This window comes from Hevea brasiliensis, chromosome 12 (assembly GCF_030052815.1).
Source record: "Hevea brasiliensis isolate MT/VB/25A 57/8 chromosome 12, ASM3005281v1, whole genome shotgun sequence".
In the NCBI taxonomy this organism is placed as follows: Eukaryota; Viridiplantae; Streptophyta; class Magnoliopsida; order Malpighiales; family Euphorbiaceae; genus Hevea; species Hevea brasiliensis.
The window spans coordinates 16367041-16385580 of NC_079504.1; the positions used below are offsets into that span (position 1 = coordinate 16367041).

At 33.2% G+C, this 18540-nt stretch overlaps 3 protein-coding genes across 15 annotated transcripts; 1 reads left to right on the plus strand and 2 right to left on the minus strand.

Moving 5' to 3' along the window:
• Positions 1-2837: 2837 nt before the first annotated feature.
• LOC110651632 (uncharacterized) lies at positions 2838-3856 on the minus strand. The gene is made up of 2 exons (XM_021807015.2): positions 3306-3856; positions 2838-3050 (listed from the first exon to the last, which is right to left on the minus strand). The coding sequence occupies exons 1-2, from the start codon at positions 3839-3841 to the stop codon at positions 3047-3049; spliced, it is 540 nt and encodes a 179-aa protein (XP_021662707.2). The 5' UTR covers positions 3842-3856; the 3' UTR covers positions 2838-3046.
• A 195-nt stretch (positions 3857-4051) lies between these two features.
• Positions 4052-15693, plus strand: LOC110651630 (protein ROOT PRIMORDIUM DEFECTIVE 1). Of its 13 annotated transcripts, XR_009142014.1 has the most exons (7): positions 4052-4322; positions 11004-11408; positions 13264-13306; positions 13551-13641; positions 14001-14028; positions 14097-14156; positions 15513-15693. XR_009142014.1 is itself a non-coding variant. In XM_058131196.1 (5 exons), exon 5 carries the CDS (start codon positions 14145-14147, stop codon positions 15339-15341), a length of 1197 nt encoding a protein of 398 aa, XP_057987179.1. In that variant the 5' UTR covers positions 11004-11408; positions 13264-13328; positions 13551-13641; positions 14001-14028; positions 14097-14144; the 3' UTR covers positions 15342-15693. The 13 variants fall into 13 exon arrangements, 10 of the variants coding, with proteins under 10 accessions (XP_021662705.2, XP_021662702.2, XP_057987179.1 ...); XR_002494224.2 differs by having other exon boundaries at positions 4054-4322; positions 14001-14156; XR_009142015.1 differs by lacking the exon at positions 14001-14028 and having other exon boundaries at positions 4054-4322.
• Positions 5228-8346, minus strand: LOC110651633 (disease resistance protein RPM1-like). The gene has a single exon (XM_058131194.1). It carries the CDS (start codon positions 8057-8059, stop codon positions 5228-5230), a length of 2832 nt encoding a protein of 943 aa, XP_057987177.1. The 5' UTR covers positions 8060-8346.
• Positions 15694-18540: the final 2847 nt, after the last annotated feature.

The window sequence follows — 18540 nt, forward strand, 5'->3', positions numbered from 1 at the left end:
TGTTGATGCCTTATCACGGGTTAGAGGTAGTCCAAGTTTAAATGCATTTTTTCTGCCTCATACTTCACTTTGGGATCAGATTCGGGCTTCAATCACCACTCATCCTTACATGATTAATATCAGTAAATTGGCTTCCAACAATCCGGGCTCTCCTTACTTTTGGAGAAATGGGTTGATTTTTTATAAAAATCGGGTTGTGGTTCCCCCAAATTTTGATTTAACTTGTCAGATTCTACAGGAATTCCATGATTCCCCTAGTGGTGGACACTCAGGCGTTTTACGCACCTACAAAAGAATTGCTCCTCAATTTTACTGGCCCTCTATGCGCAAACAGATCCAAGAATATGTTGCTGCCTGTTCTGTTTGTCAGAAAAATAAAGTCTCCACCTCTTCTCCGGCCGGGCTTCTTCAACCACTATCCATTCCACATCAAGTTTGGGATGACATTGCAATGGATTTTGTTGACGGGCTCCCAACTTCAGCTGGAAAGAATTCAATTTTGGTGGTTGTCGACCGACTTAGTAAATATGCACACTTCTTGCCCCTAGCTCACCCTTACTCTGCTAAAGCAATTGCTGAAAAATTTGTGGATGGGATTGTCAAATACCATGGAATGCCTAAGTCCATAATCAGTGACAGAGATCCAATTTTTATAAGCAATTTTTGGCATGAATTTTTCAAGCTGTCCGGAACTAAGCTGAATATGAGTTCCTCTTATCATCCTGAAATCGATGGCCAATCAGAAGTCACAAATCGATGTCTGGAGCAGTACCTTCGCTGCTTTGCGTCTCAACAGCCACGCAAATGGTGCTCATTCCTACCATGGGCAGAATATTGGTATAACACTTCCTTTCACCGAACGATTGGTATGACTCCTTTCTTTGCTTTATATGGTAGACATCCACCGGGGGTGCCTCGGTATGAAGGGGGACATTCTCCTATTCATTAAGTCGATCAGACCTTGCAGACAAGAGATGAAATCTTGCGGGAACTGAAATCTCATTTGTCGCGTGCTGCTAATCAAATGAAGCAGTATGTCGATTTGAAGCGCAGAGATGTTGAATTTCAAGTCGGAGATCATGTCTACCTTAAGCTACAGCCTTACCGCCAACAATCGGTGTCAAAGAGGGCTTCTCAAAAACTTGCAAGTCGTTATTTTGGGCCCTATCGAGTGTTGGAACGTGTTGGAAAATTGGCTTATACTGCTGGTTCTAAGGTCCATCCAGTGTTTCATGTGTCACTTCTTAAACAACATATTGGTGACACTTTTCCTGTCTCTGATGTTTTGCCCCTACTGTCGGATGATGGTGAAGCCATTTTGGAACCAGCAACAATATTGGATACAAGGTGGATTCGTAGAGGGTCTAGAACCATTCAAGAAAGTCTGGTTTTATGGAAACATTTGCCACAGGAGGATACTACCTGGGAAAATTCAGTTGAATTACAGGTCCGATTTTCGAATCTGAACCTTGAGGACAAGGTTCCTTTTAAAGGGGGGAGTAATGATGGAACTCTGCGTCGTTCTTCAAGGATTCCTATCAAGAATAGGAAGTATATGAACTAAGTCTTGCTCTTGGACCAAGTCTTGCCTTTGTTCTTTGTCATAAACTTATTTTTATTTGTTGTAGTTATTTTTAATTCTTCATTTTTATTTGAATAAGTCAAATGTCTTTGTTAAGATTCTTTGCGACAAATATTTCCTATTTTTGCTCATTGTGCCGTTTGTGGCCTTAAGTGTAGGATTTGTCAGTTGTTCCTTCTGCTATTTATTCATTTGTATTGGCAGCAGTAAGGAGAAGAAAAAAAATACACCAAAATTCTCATTTTGAGAACCAAATTCTTTAAAGCTTTGAGTGGGACCCATCATTTAAATAATAAATGCTATATAACATTAACTTTTCCTAATTGGGTGTGAGTAGGAGAAGACACATCCATTTTACAGTCTCTAGATTTGATTTCATAAAATTAAAAAAAAGTGGAGAGATTGAAACAAATGCAACAAGAAGTTGATTTCGCCTGAAGATTTTGAGCTCTTGCATGGTAGTGGTAGCGGTCACCATCCAAAATTGAGCTTAGCCTTGTCACCACGGAATTTGTAAATACACTCTCTGCATTCCCAAGCCATTCCTATCTGCTCGTTCAACAAATTCACTATCCCTCTCCACCATACTCATCTTTAATTTAATTTACAAAGCTTTTTGAATCACCGGTTTTCCTGCATTGTTAATTGATTGTCGCAATTGATAGAGGGAGGAGAGAGGAAGAGAGACAGGGAAAAGGGAGGAGAAATATAAGAATAACAAAAAAAATTTCTGTCATTAAACGACTTAACACATGATTAAGCTCTTTTATTTTATAGAAAATATCATCTTTAAAAATATTTTTTTACATTTTATAGTGTTTAGGGTGCTCAAAAAATAAATTATCTAAATTTTTAGCAAAAAGAAGAAATTAAATTATTTTTAAAAGAAAAATGACTTATTTTTTTAAAAGAGAAATTTATTCCCTTAACTTTAATAATTTTATTAAAATATCAAAATATATATATATATATATATATATATATATATATGTTAATTTAATATTATAATTAAAAAATATTTTCATAAAAAACCTTTTTCAAAAAATAATTTCCATTAAAAATGCAATTACTGTTTAATAAAGAAAAGAATTAATTTTATGCGGAGGACAAAAAATGCCATGGGGAAACGGGAACTGGAAACTATATCCACCATAAGTTTTATATATTTATATATAATAAATTTATCCACAAATTTATATTTTAAATTTAAATAAAATATATTAATGTATTTATTTGTTTTATGGGGGACTTTGAATAAGAAATTATTATCTCATAATATAGTGTGGTTGAAAAAGGGCAAAAAGCAGAAAAAAAGTGAAGATGTGAGCCCACAAATGGAGCCCATAGCATATTCCAGTGTCCAAATCCAACCGGATTGTGCTGTCCACCGTCCAGAATCTATGATTGGAAATTGTTAGCCTGCCTTGGCGTTTCACACTCCGCAAAGTTTCAAATAGAAGTCCCTCAGCTTCTCACAAAAAAAAAATCTATCAATTTTGCAGGGATTGAAATACAGATCAGACTAATTCAGTCCTGGGATTGAGACCATCAATAAAAATTCCAATTCTAATCAGAGAAAAAGTATGGAAGTGTAATAATTTTTAAAAAGAATGAAAATTTCAGTACAAATCCTAGTAGATCAACAAAAACCCCCAATCACAGGTTTCAGTTACACAATCAAAAAGTAAATGGGAAAGAAAAGTTTAGGTTCAGTAGTCACTACCCCAAAAGAGGAGTCTTGAAATCAGCAGTATCTTCCTCTTCTGGACAATCAAATTCATCACCGCATTCATACATAGATCCAACTAACCTTAACTGATCTTCCAAATACCTCTGCAAAAGCCCAACTTCCTTTTCCTCTTCCACTAATCGATCGCAATCGCAGAATCCCTCCTCGCATCGCCGCAGCTGTTTCTCATCGTTTCCTTCCTTTTTCCTCCGGCTGCGGCGGCAAGTACGGATGCAGAGCTCGACGGCGCAGAGAAGAGGGAAGGAAGCACAGAGGAAAGGGAGAAGAATAGGGGAACACAGGATGAGAAAGAGGCAGCGAATCCGGCGCGAGCGGAGCCACGAAATGGCGGCTAGCATGATCCGAAGGGAGGAGGGAAGGGTCGTGGGGGTGGGATTGAGGTGTGATTCATGGCCGATGAGGTGACGGTTAGGTGGTGGGAGTAGTGGACGTTGACTGGGCTTGGAGTTTGAAACAGAAAGGTTAGCATGCGAGCGGGGATTTTTATACATGAGGGGCATGTGATTCATGGGTGGGATGATAATGATACAAACTTGAACAGAACCAACCGAACAGCTAGGTGAAACGCAGCGTAGAGGATAGGTGAAACGCAGCGTAGAAGGTAAGTGAAACGCAGCGCAGAAGAAGTATTGAGTAAAAGAAAGAGAAGATAAAAACGTGGTCGTATCAGCAATAAGCAGGAACCGTGGATGAGAAGGATGGTTTGGTTGCAGAAGAAATGGGGCCAAAGTTGTTAGTTAGCTTGTCATAATTGTATTAGCTGAGCTGTGAAGTAGTTAGAGAGGTTGTTATTCAGTTCCAGTGTAACCGATTCTTTGAGTATAGAGGAAGAGAAATATTGTTGAAGATTGATGGATGAACTGATTTTCTCTATTCTCTGTTTCTCGTTTCTTCTCTCTGTGCATTTCTCTTCTCCTAGTTCAATAATTCCTTAGTTTGCATCAGAGACTGGAATGAAGTCAAGAAACTTACATCAAGAAGAAGAATTTTGTAAGAATTCATATACTCTTATCAGTCTTAATTTCAGTTTTCTTGGGTCTTTTCTTGTTTTACTATACCTCTCATATTGTTTTGAATTTGGGAAATTTTAATTAATTTTTGATGATTTAAGTTCAGCAGATGCACCCTTAGGGATTTGATTATGGAATATAGATCATTAGTTATTTGGCACATTAAACTTATTGCTTTGAAATGCGAAAAAAAAAAAAATTGACTAGGAGCAGAGAATCAAACAATGCAATCACACAAATCTAAGATAATGTTATTATTATTGTCATTATTGCTGTAAATTCTGAAATTTGCTATTTTTATGATACTGAAGTAATTAACATAGAATTTTTCAATTAGAAATAATTTATTATACTTTTAGGAGAAATATCTGTGGTGATTCTATTCTGAAATGAAATGAATTTGGAATTCTGGAGCAAAATAGCAATGCAACAATGTAGTATTATTTATGTTCTAATTGTAAATCTCTTTAATGGACCAAAAACCAAGATCTTAAGAGTATTGAAATTTTTATGAAGATTGAAAGTAATTTTGATTGATAGTTTATAGGGTTGCAGAGTCTGTTTTTCTCTGTGAGCATATATTGCTCCTAGTCTAGCATATGATTTTGGGGGAAATCTTCTCTGGTATTATTCTGGGAAGACATGGCTTGCTTGCCAATAGATTAGAGCCTGGGAAGCTATTGGATTAGTAGTATATAGTGATTAAGTGCTTGCTAAGACTTAATTTTGCCAAAAACTGATACACGCTGTATAACTGTTCATGACTAATATTTAAGATACAACTTGTATAAGGGTAACTGAGAAATGAAACAAGGAAAAAGGAACCCAGTGGCTCCTTTATTACAAATGAATAATCATCCAAAACTACTAAAGCCGAAGACTGTTTTATTTCCAGATGTGCCGAGGACGCTGAATAACGCTTGAGCCAGACTGAGCAGAATTTCTGGACTCTTTGAAACTCTCCAGAGAGATAATATCCCATTTACCATCATACCAGTAGGTGAAGTAAACCTCCGGCACACGCTCAACCTTCCAATAGTCTCCATCTTCTCCACCATTGGGATGCAGTGCCATGATTAATTCTAAAGGCATGTTGAAAAATTCCAATACTTTAAGATCAGTCAAGTGTTCAATTCCTAATGGCACCCTCAACAATGATTTGCAGCTCTGAACAATCAGCTTCTCAAGACAAGGCATTGCTCCATTCTCAATAGTTACTGTGTTGAGTCTATGTAATTTGTTTAGACCCAAAAACTTTAGCCTTTGAAACCCATTGGCTTGAAAGCACAAAAGCTCTCCATCATAAACCTGCACAAATTCAAGATGCGCAAGATTGGGCAAATGCTGGAGCAATGGTAGGGGATCTTCACTTAATACACTCCATTTTAACACAACCTTCACCAAACTATCAAGTGAAGATAACCATTCTGGTAACCTCTCCAAACGTCCTGTCAAGTATAATCGCTGAAGAAATCGAGGAGGAGAAGATAAGTTCTCCATATCAATGATCTCGTTCTCTTCTACCGAAGTAATTGATACTGCCTGAAGGTTTCTCAGCTTTTCAATGGAAGAGCACAAAGCCTTCCCATCTTCTTTCCTTAACTTTACAATGCCTAACCTCCTTAGCTGACTCAATTTTCCTAGTTCCATCAAAAGATTATTGCCTTGATTTGCCTCCAGAAAGCAAAGCTTTTGTACAGACTGTAGACTTCCAATTTGAGCTGGTACCTTGAAGCCATATTTGGTTGGAATCTGCTGATCATCAGACTCAATTTCATGGCGATACACTAGCAGGTGGCGAAGTTTTTGGAGCTTCAGAATTTCAGCAGGCATTTCTGTAACCTTGGTATGCTTCAAATCCAAGGTTTCCAGAATCTGAAGCTTGGCAATAGAGCTTGGAATGGAATTCACCTTGGTATTCCTCAGACTAAGATATTTTAGAAGGTAAAGGCTAACAACTTCATTTGGAAATTTCTTTAAAGGTGTGCCTTCCAGATCCAAGACATTAAGCAGTCTAAAACGACGAGAGGAATTCAACACAAGGGATTCAGGTAAAGATTCTGACCCCCAAAACATGAGCAGTGAACGTGGTCGAGAGGCAGTTAGGCCTTGTTGTAAGCTAGGCATGGCATTATGTACCGATAACCGGCGAAAATTTCCAGGCCACATCATGCTGTGTTCATTAGCTATTGCTGCGAAATCTTGGTCTCTCGACTTCAAAATTATCATTTCTAGCAGAATATCATGGACACGGCATGTTTTGACTCTTCCATCACTAGTGGCCTCTACCACTTGGACCAAGCTTCTTTTTATGAGCTCATTCAGGTAGGCTTCTGCAACTTCTTCTAATGTCATTCCTTCCTTATCTTTCACGAATCCCTCTGCTATCCATAATCGGACAAGCCTCCTACAGACAATTGGACTACCCACAGGAAAGATGCTGAAATACAGCAAACAATACTTGAGATAGTGAGGCAAATCATTGTAGCTCAGTGACAGTATACTCTTCAATCGGTCATTGTCTTCTAGTGCAGCACCAAGACTACGTCGAACCATTTCCCATTCATCTATTCTAGCTTTGTCCTTTGTTGCAAGAACACCAGCAATAGACACAATTGCAAGTGGCAATCCCTGACATCTGCTGAGGATTTTTTCCAAAACATCCTTCAAGTACAGAGGGCAAGGGTTGTTTTGAAATATCTTTCTGCAAAACAAGGTCCAAGACTTTTCCTGAGACAATGGATTCAAATTGTAGGCTTTATCAGGGGATGCAAGAAAGGCAACATCATGATTCCTTGTTGTGAGCAGAATTCGGCTGCCACAGCTATTGTTTGGCAATACATGCTCAAAATCGTCCCAGGCTTTAGCATTGGACACATTATCTAGGACTATTAGGTACCTCCGTTCCTGAAGGAATTCACTGATTACAGTCCTGAGCTTATCATTGTCCATGGTGTCCACACCTTGAGGATCTGATAACCTGAGAACATGGGAGAGTTGCTGAATGATATCTTTAAGGAGGTCTTCTGATGTGAAAGATAGAGACAGTGTGATCCAAGCACGAAATTCAAAGTGTTTCTTCACTTCTTTGTTGTCATAGACTTTTTTCACCAGGGTAGACTTACCCAGACCTCCCATACCAACCACAGAAACCACTTCACGTTCAGATTTGTCTTCGAAAAGCCACTCGATAAGCTTCATTTTGTGGTGTTCAATGCCCACTGGATTGGCTTCTTCAAGTTGAAGAATATCCCTTCTTCTGGATGGCTGCCTTTCACTGCAGGAGCTCGACCCTTGTCCCATAATATTATTTTTGATCAAGTATCTCCGATGTGTCTCCGAGATACCAATCACTCGCAATTTGATCCGTTGCATTTTTATAGCAATTTGATGCCGAGCTTTTAAACTCTTAACCAAGTGAGTAATTTTTTGAAGAGAAGCACGGAATCCATATCCATGATCAGAAATGAGATGCAACTTGAAATCATCAAGAGCATCTTCAAGGTCATAAACGACATATCTCACTTTCTTCGCAAACACTTTGAGTTGAGGATCGCTATCCTCCAACGTCTCTGCAACTCTTAGAAAGGCCTTCATGAACTCTAGTTCATCGTTGATGTACTCAGCCTCAGCTCGAACTTTCGACAAAAGGTTCCCCTCGTTTTGGAGAATTTCTGTAAGCTTATTGAGCAGAAAGACCACTGAACCTTCAGCCATTTCCTCTTTGGCTCAGTGATGATTTACAAGGTGTTTTTCTGGGATAATTAAAGGATTCAAGAAAATGCTTGGAGCTAGAGGAGGTTGTTTTGTGTTTGATCTACTAGGTTTGAGTTTGTTGTGTTTTTATAATTTGTTCTGGCAGAGGTTCAACTAGCCATTTTAGCAAGTAACTTGAAATTTCCCTGTTCCTTTTCAATGATCTTGAGTATTTTTTTACATCAGGGACCAATATCTTAGAGTTTGTTTGGATGAAGGTGAGGGATGGATAAATAAATGTAAAGAGGGGTAAGTAATTATTTTTCCCTGTTTAGAAGGAGAAAAGTGAGTTAATGGAGGGTAAGGATAAGAGTAAGCCCTCTCTTATCTCTCAAATTCCAATTTTTCTTACAAAGAGAGGTAAGGAGGGAGAGACTGAAAATTATGAATATTTCTATTTATACACCCTTTAAATTTATCCCTCATTTACCTCTTTTCAACATAAAGAATATACATTACCTTCTTTTACCTTTCCATCAATTCACCCTTTCCCATAAATGAGATTTTTTTTTATTATAACTCTCCTTATCCTTTCCATTTCTTATCCTTCCATTGATTACACTTCTCTCACCCCATCCAAACAAACCCTTAGGGGAAGAGTGCACTTTATTGCAAATCTCCATCTGCGATCAATTCTTATGATTTTAATCTACATAAAGTATTATAAACTGCAACTTCCATGAATCTTCTTCAACCCAATAATGGATTAGTCTAAATAGCAAAAGCACGAAATTTTCATAGACTGTCGTCAGACTATTTTCATGGATGATTGGAACTTCCTAAAGCCATCATTTTCTTGGATGACACAGCACCTAATAGACTCATGAATTCGTTCAATGCAAAGAAAGGCAAACCACTCAAGCTAGCTCAATATATTATAATATGGGAGCCTTTCCAAGCAACTTACTGAAATAAAAAAAATGTTTTTACTAATATAGTACCCATCAAGTAATGAACTCAAATTGAAATCTTCTTCTAATTAAGAAATTTATGGCTCAAAGATATAGTGAAAAGACGAAAGTGAAAAGACAAACTATAACTAGACAAAATCCATTTTTTGTTTATCATAAAAGTTCATGTTAGGATGTGGCTTTTTGTATTGGGATATATTTGTTATTTTGTAGGAATTATAATCCAATTTAAAAAGTCTACAATACCATTTAAATTGAAAAGATGAATTGAAATAAATATTGTAAATTTTGTTTATTAGAGTGAGATTTAAAAAATTTATCATATTAGAGAGTTCGAGAGCTTATAACTTACTTTTTTTTATTATAATGAACCTTGTACAATCGAATTATATAAATATTTTATGTTTATTTTTCTTATTTTATTTATGTTATGATTACATGTGTCTTATATTCATGCATATATATTTTAATAATTTATATATAGATTTTTATAAAAAAATTATTCCAATGTAATTAATATATTGATTTTTATGTCACGAATATGTTATTAGTGTGTTAATATGAATGATTGAAATTTGTTTATCTTATTATCTTTTATATCACAAAAAGGTGTAACAAAATTTTCTATAAAATTTTAATATATTTAGACTTATTTGCATTTGTATGAATAAATTTACTATTATAAAAATTTTATTTTAAATATTTTTATTATGAAATAATATTACTTAAAATTCTAATTAAAAATTTTAAATTGTTTTTCAAAAGATATTTATATATTGAAATTTAAATAAATTTATTTTAATAATTAAGTATAAAATATACTAAATTATTAATTACAATAATATATTATTATTTTAAGGAAATTATTAATTTATAATATATTTAATATTTATTTAATAATTATACATAAGTCTGATTGTAATTAAATATTAAATTCTTAGCTATCCAGCTTTACTTATTGAATTAAATTTGAAAAGCCTAATAAATATTACCCATTAAAAATTTAACAATTGTACTAAGTTTGCTTTTCCAATCTAATCAAATGCAACATTCCCTATGATTTTTTTCAGGGATTAGAATTCTTATAAGCAATTTCACTTTCTAATTAAATTGATATTGATATTTTCAAAAAAAAATTGTTATTTTGACTTGAATTCCCTTATGTATTTTTCTAATGGAAATTAATTCTAGTCAAATATGATTTATCATTGAGTAAATAATTAATTTTTGGCTGGGTCCATAAATTCTTTACAGAAAAATAACTTGTTATTACCATATATTTCATTTTTCATATGTCATGGGTTTTTGACAATATTATGGTTACTTTAAAAAAAGAAAAAGAAAATAAAGCATATATGGGTGATAATTATTAATTATTTTAAAATGATTCATATTTTAATTATGATTAACAATCGTGTTCAGGACCTTTCGGACCCTTAGCAGCTGGTATCGTCATGAAATCATCATTAAATAAAGAAAGAACTCATAAAAGGTTCAATAAGCCATCTAGATATAAAATTCATAATATAATTACAAAAATAATAGTAAAAAAAAGGTGAAGTTCAAGACTATATACCAAATCAAAGAGCTAATATATCTCCTCGATTGCCTGGAGGATCACATTGAAAATGAAAATGAAAGGAAATGGGAAAATAATAGTAAAAAAATTATATATTTTTGGATAATTAATTTAACGGAATTCAATTAATAAGAGTTTGGATGATATATTATTAGATTTGAGATGAATTTAAATTTAAAAAATAATATTTGTTTTATTTAAATTTATGAAATTATTAAAATTTTAAAATAGAAAATTAATAAAAAATAATTTTTTTTATAAATTATTAATTAAAAAATATATAAATTAATTATATGAAAATCATATTAAAGATAATGATTAAAATTAAATTAAATATCAATATAAATTTTATTTTGATAGGAAAAAAAAAAAAAAAAAAAAACCCAATCGAAACTTGAATAGCTTTACATTTTAGCCAAGACCCAGGCCTGCAACTCTACATAGGCGAGCCCATTCTTTCATTTCCAATCTGAAGCATCGGCGCCGCCCCCGTCTTCCATTGCCCAGCTCAGTTCAGCCTCACAAAATCTGGGCATTACACTGTCTTTATCTGCTCTGTCGACAGCCATTTCTGCTCCGGTTGATCATAGAAAAGTTCTTGCAGACCAATCATGGTAAGCACATCAGCAACTCCGAACAAGGCATATTGAGGAATTAACCGCCAAGTGCTCATTGGAAGTGTGAAGTCTGGCAAATCAACTAGTCCATGTTCTCGAGCAACTTCAAGCCTATTCATTTCAACTAGTGCATCAATGGCTGTGGGCCTATCTTCTCCTGCACCTGCAGTGCTCTCCTCTTCTCGTTGATTAAAGGAGTGAAGGTTAAGCTCTTTTTTTTTTTCTCCTAATGTTTAAGCTTTCTGGGGATGTGTTGTTGGTACTATTATATTTAGCAGATTGAAATGAATTCTCTCCTCTCTTCTCTGTGTGCTACATATTTGATTATCTCAACATGAATTCTCCAATTATTGTGATGGACTGTTGGTATTTGTAGCTTAATAACCATCTCTTGATTATGATAATGATGTGGGCATGTGGCAATTGAGATGATTCAATTCATTTATATTTAAAACGCTCTTTGAAATTAATTTAATAGCAAAACCTCTCTTGTCGCTACTTCTCTCTGCTCCCCATAGCTACCCCTCTCGCTCCCCGTCGCTATCCCCTCTCTGTCAATCAGCGTCTCACTGTCTCTCTTGCCGTCGCTCCATCTAATCTTACACTCTGTGTACAATTCTTACGTTGCTAATTAGATTATTGGTCGTATTTGATTTTTAGGAAAGCAGGGAAGGGACTTTATGTGGATTGTAATTAATTTCACTATAAATCTGTGTGCTAGGGCAGCTTTACTTACACCTTAGAGATCATATAAAGATTTTTTCCAGTAAGAGGAAAACCTGGTGTATTAGTTTTGCATATGATGCTCTGTTATATTTGTTAGCGTAGTCTTTGCATAGTTGAGTACTTGAGTTCCCTTGTATAAGGATTCCAGCTTGATTATGCCTCATTGGGTTGAGTTCTCTTGCACAATTCTTGTTTTGTTAGGCTAAATGCTCTTATTTGATGATAAGAAACGTGATTTTGTAACTTGTAAGGCTGTGGGAATTTTCTTAATTTTTGTCTGCCCTAGTTTAGAAGAAGTCATTATCTGATTGACATATATAAAATGGGATGATTTAGAAAGTTTGTTTTCATATTTATCTGTCTCCATAGCTAGATGAAGCTGCTAGGAGTGATAGCATCAATTACTTATCTACAAGTTCTAGCTTTTAGGTTGTTTGGTTTCTTGACACTGATCAGACAAAGTGATTCTAGAAGCTGTGGCTCCCTACTGATGAATTCCTGAATGTTGACTCCTGCAAGTCACTTATCCATGATAACTCATTGTGAATTTTTTTTTTTTGGGTGATCTCTTCAATGTTTCACATTTTAATCAAGTTCAGGATTCAGTGAGTGCTTTCATAAGAAAGGTTGATTACATTCTGAAATTGTACAGATACCCTTATATTGGATTTCTCAATGATGCTAGTCTTATTTTAGGATCACATACTCCTACAATTTATCCCATGGAATTGAATACTTGATCTTTTACAGATATTGGCTTTCTCAATGATGCTAGTCTTATGTTAGGGTCACGGATTCCTATCAATTTATCCTGTGGAATTGAATACTTGTTCTTGTACATATACCCTTATATTGGATTTCTCAGTGATGCTAGTCTTATCTTAGGATCACAGACTCCCATCAATTTATCCTGTGGATTTGAATACTTGGTCTTGATTTCCATGTTTTTTTCTTTTTTCTTGGAGTAGTTTTGCCGGCTTTCTGAGTTCTGCTTTTCTGTTAAATGTTGGAGAAATTAGCTTTTACATTATTCTTGCATTTCTTTCATATAAATATGTTGTCCTCCGAATAATATTGTAATGCCAATTTGGTATCTTGTAGTGCTTCATCTTTGCTGCATTATTTGCATTCAATTCAGTTTTGTGACGTTTTGAAATCTGATGCTTTGGACCTATGAGGAAAGCAGTTGCTCTGTAATATAGTTCAACTCTGATGCGTTGCATTCAATTCTGTAATCTGATGCCAATTAACTCATGCTTCTGTTTAATATAGTTAAGCAATTTGGTCTGGCATCTTGCATTTCTAACTGGGATGGTTGAATTGGTGTTGCAGGGTGGAGCTGCTGTGTGGTACATTGGCTTTCAAAAAACTCCAGGTCAAGAAATTACTAAGAACATGTAACAGATGACCTTAGCATTCAGCTCTCATCCCTATTATTATGTTGTAAATTTATGGATTGCATCAATAATTTCACAAACAATGAAAGAGTTTCTATATAAATCCCTAATTCATTGGTAATGAACCATCAAGAAAAAAAAATCCAACAATACATTGTAGAAAAGAGAGTTATTTTTTCCTTACCTTAATTGTTCTGTTTCCTATTTCTTTGTTGTATTCAGGTCCCGACAGTTTCAAAAGACAAACTCTAACAAGTAAAATTGGCATCAATCAGTAAGCAAATCATGGGAATGGAGTAAGCAAAAATGCAAGGTTAGCATTATTGTGCATGAGATCAAGTAGTATATATCAATACTTGGTCAAATCTGTAATATTTAGAATCTCATAAAACTTGCAGCTAAAGCGTTAAGTTCACATTTTGTAACTAAATTGTTTTGTTGACCATACTTATTGCTCAATAAAGCTAGAGAGTCTGTAATCTAATATTCTTTTTATATGCCTTCAATTCAATATGTAGATGGTCAATGTCTTCATTTATCAGTGCTTATTTTAAATTATAAATTAGCAGCATATATATATATATAAATTATAAATTAGCAGCATATATATATATATATATATATATATACACACACGAGGCAGCTGATACTCTTTGCACTGAATGGTACCAGGCTTGCTTGAACTTGCTGCTGGGTTGAGGTGAGGCACCTCCCTCTGGAAACATTATTTCCTTCCTGGTGTTGAGGCCTTTTACATGTTCATTGTAGGTTGACAAAAGGATCCAGTGCCAAAACAGAGCTAATTTGTGAGTGAGAATGAGAACCCAGGTAATTAAATCTATTTTAGAGCACCCATGTACCGCATTTATTACCACCCGATCGAAAACAACCTCAGCTCAGTATGTAGCATCAAGAGCTAGAGACCCTTCATTTGAGAAACTAATGGAGAAATACAAAAACCTTATTAAAGTAATTGCCATTCAAGACCTCATTCTCGCAAACCCCACCAATAGTCCATCAGTTTCCCTTGATTTCCTTTCTAGACTTTCCCAGAAGCTTCACCTCAACCGTGGTGCAGCCTCTTTCCTTCGTAGATACCCTCACATTTTCCACATATTCCACAATCCCACCTTGTCTCAATCTTTTTGCAAATTAACTGATGCTGCTCTCGAAATTTCTCGCCAAGAAGCAGAGGCTGTTAATGCTTCCTTGCCTGTTGTTGTCAATAGGTTGGTACGGCTGTTATCAATGTCCACATCCAAGTCTTTGCCACTTCGTGCTATCTTTAAGGTTTGGAGGGAGCTGGGGCTTCCTGATGATTTTGAAGACTCAGTGATATCCAGAAACCCACAACTTTTTAGATTGTATGATGCCCCTGAACCCAATACACATGTCCTGAAACTGGTTGATGAAATTCCTAACAACCATTTCACAGCAGCTGTTGAAAATTGGAGAGTGACCGAGTGTTGTAAGGATGATTGCAGTGTTGATCGAACAGAAATGCAATTTAGTTTCAAACATCAGTACCCTCCTGGAATGTGGTTGAGCAAGAGTTTCAGGGCTAAGGTCAAGGAATGGCAGAGATTGCCATATGTAGGACCCTATGAGGAGTTGGGAGAAAAGAAGAGGTCTAAGGCAGGACTGATGGGATTGGAGAAACGGTCAGTTGCGATTGTACATGAATTTTTGAGTTTGACAGTGGAAAAGATGGTGGAAGCGGAGAAGATTAGCCATTTTAGGAAATGTTTTGGGATTGATTTGAACATAAGGGATTTGTTCTTGGATCATCCAGGCATATTTTATTTGTCTACCAAAGGAAAGAGACATACTGTCTTCCTTAGGGAAGCATATGAGAGGGGTCGCTTGATTGATCCGGATCCTGTATATGATGTCAGGAGAAAGTTACTTGATATAGTTATTCTGGGTCGCTGCAGATCGCTTGCTGCCAAACTAAAGCCTGGTGAGATTGGAAGGGTTGAGGAATATGGGTTACAAGATGAGAATAATGACTGAAGGTCATGAATTTTCTTATGTAGTACCACTAGTTGCTAGCTTTGTTTATCTGCATGGATATGCACATTTGGGGGATTAATCTGTTAAATTTTTAGCATGGTATGCTCATATTTGATTGGGCTTTTTTGATGGAAAAAGAAAGGAAAATGATACAATATCCACCTGTTGCAGAAACTATCGTGAGGCTTTGATTCACTTTATCTGGGTGGCATTGAACCGAGACCCTGATCCCAATAGCTAACAAGGTATGTTATGTTGAAGCAGAGCTCTAGAAGGGGGGTCTTTTTGGTGCTGCTGTTTTTGAGTTGTTGAGAAAAATATTAAGTTATTAAAAATTTATTTTAATTTGAATTTGACATTTTGTAACTATAGAAACTTTAAAACTGTTAAACAGCTTTTCGAAAAATGTTTTCTTAATAAAATGTAAAATTACGTTTTTTAAAATGTAGAATTAAATTATAATGCCAAACGGAGACGCTTGCGTGGGAAATGACTTGTCTTTCTTTTTATTGGGAAAAGTCTTACTAAATTTGATTGATATTATTAAAAATTAATTAAATATGATTCTTATTAATATAAATATAAATAAATATAATTAATTAATTTAATTTTAATTATTTAAAATCAAATTTCTAACATTTATTAAGTTATATTTATATAAATTTTAATAGTGCTTTTAAATTTTGTATAAAAGTATTCAATTAATATAATACATAAAATTTTTTTATAAATGTATAATTATTTTTTAATATTTATAATATTTATGAAATATGTAGTATATGTTAAAAAATAAATAAATAAGTTATTTTATTAAAATTATTATATTGTTATAGAATAATAAATATGTTCAAATTGCAAACACATAAATAATAAGTTAATTTAATTAGTTTTTATTTTAAAATTTTTTTATAAAATTTTGAATTCAATTTTTTTTATCAATATTAAAAAATATATATATTAATTTTATTAATATATCAGTTTATTAATTCAATCGTTAAATCGATTGAATTGCATTAAGTTAATTTTTTATTTAATTTAATTATAAATTTAAATCAATGTGAGAATTAATTCGTTAATTTATTAGATCAATTGATTGATAACTATATTCTTGGTCACATCAAGATAATTTATGTTTTAAACTTGCCTAATAAATAATTATAATATGAGAAACATTGATTTGACGTGAGCCATTAATTGTTTTTTTTTAAAGAGTTTTGTCATATGCATGCCAACTTGGCCGGAATAAGAAGCAGTGCGCTTCTCAAATCTCTCCAAACGTTTTTAATTTTATTTTAACTCATGTTGTCAAAAAAAAAAAAAAAGAAAATTATACCTAAATAAGTTTCACATTAATTCTCTTTAGATATATTAATAGTTAAGATCAGAAATATCCCTTTTTATATCATGTAAAATATTAAATAAGAAAGATATACTATCATTATTTTGCAATCAATAAATTATTGAGAATAAAAATTAAACCAAAGGTTAAATTTTTTTTTTCTCTCTTTTGTTTTTCACAAACCAATTAAGCTTTTTGAATAAAAAAAGATAATAAATATTATATTGGAAAGGAACAAAAAAAAAAAAAAAATTGTAGTACTTTCCTATGTACTGCCTAAAAGTTTCTCTTTCTTTATGAACTACCGCCTGAAGATATGAGAAGATCTTTTTAGCGGAATGCTTGTTAATAGATTTTCCCATTAGAAAAAAAAAAAAAACACAAAAATGTAGTGAAGAAAGAAAAAAAAAATTATAAATCAAAATTAATTAATCTTGAGCCTTATTGCATGAATATAGGGTATGTAGATGTGAAAATTATTTGTTACTATTTTTTTAAAAAAATAAAAGGATACTAATTTATAACAAGTAAATATTTGACATTGAATAGGATTAGAATTTTACATATATTATTATAAATATAAATTTTTTATTTGATTAAATAGCTAACTTTTAATAATAATTTTACAATTATGTTAATTAAATATAGTTATTTTTTGATAGTAATTTTATAATTTAATATTATAATTAAAATAATAAATTAGTATAAGTGAGATTAGATGTTTAATGTTATTTATTAAATTTATTGTAATAAACTAAATAATTTTTAATGAATTAATATTACTTATAAAATTAAGAATATAGAATTATAATAGGATTTTTAGTGCAAGTGTAATTACTTTTAAAATAATATTAAAATTTTAATTTATATTAATATAGTAATATTAAAATTGAAATTATTTATAGATTTAGAGATGGATAAATTGTCACTATACATTATTAGCGATAAATTTGTATTGAATTGCTTCTTATTGTTGAAAGTATTAATGATAGATAACTAATCACTAAAATTTATTAGTGATGAATTTGTATAGAATATCTTCTTGCTATTAAAAGTATTAGCGATAAATAAATTGTCACTAAAAATGATTACCGATGACATTGTAAAAAATAGCTTATTACTGCTAAAAGTTTTAGCAACAAATACATTGTTGATAAGGTAATTAGCGATAGATTTTTATTACTAATTTATATTATTAACGATAAATATATACAGTTGTCGCTATAGATACATTTTTATTTGTGTATATGTATATAGTTTATAAATATAGATATATAGCAGTATCTAATTCTTGCCATTTACCTCTAAATTGGTGAGAAATATTTTACGTACGAAGGAAATTGTGAAATATAATTTACCTTCATTTTTCTCATTTATTTGTAAATATAAATAGCATCTATTTGCCATCCAAACAAAGGGTTAAGGCAGAGTTATGAACTGTGTTTTTAGTGTCTCATCCATTTCATAATCCAATAAGAGCCCACCTATTTGTAAAACAATAACTAAGCAGCTCTATGGGTATTTCAAGTGGATTGCTTTTAGTAGCCCCATTAGGAACACCAAAGCTTAGTAGTTAGCTCATAGATTTTAGATAAGTATGATTTTTTCTTTCTCAAGATTTTTATATGATTCGTTAAAAGCGAAAGAAAGACAATTATTAAACAAGTTTGTAGATTAAGTATTATAACATCACAACCTCACAAAGTATACATAGCTAATCTATGAACACCAAAGCAATTCCACATACATTATTCTTAAGTTGCAATTAAATAATACATACTATTTGGAAAACATATAGGAGCCAAGCAGCTAGCCACCCCATCCTTCAAGCCAGATCAGTTTCTTGCTGCAAAAGAATAA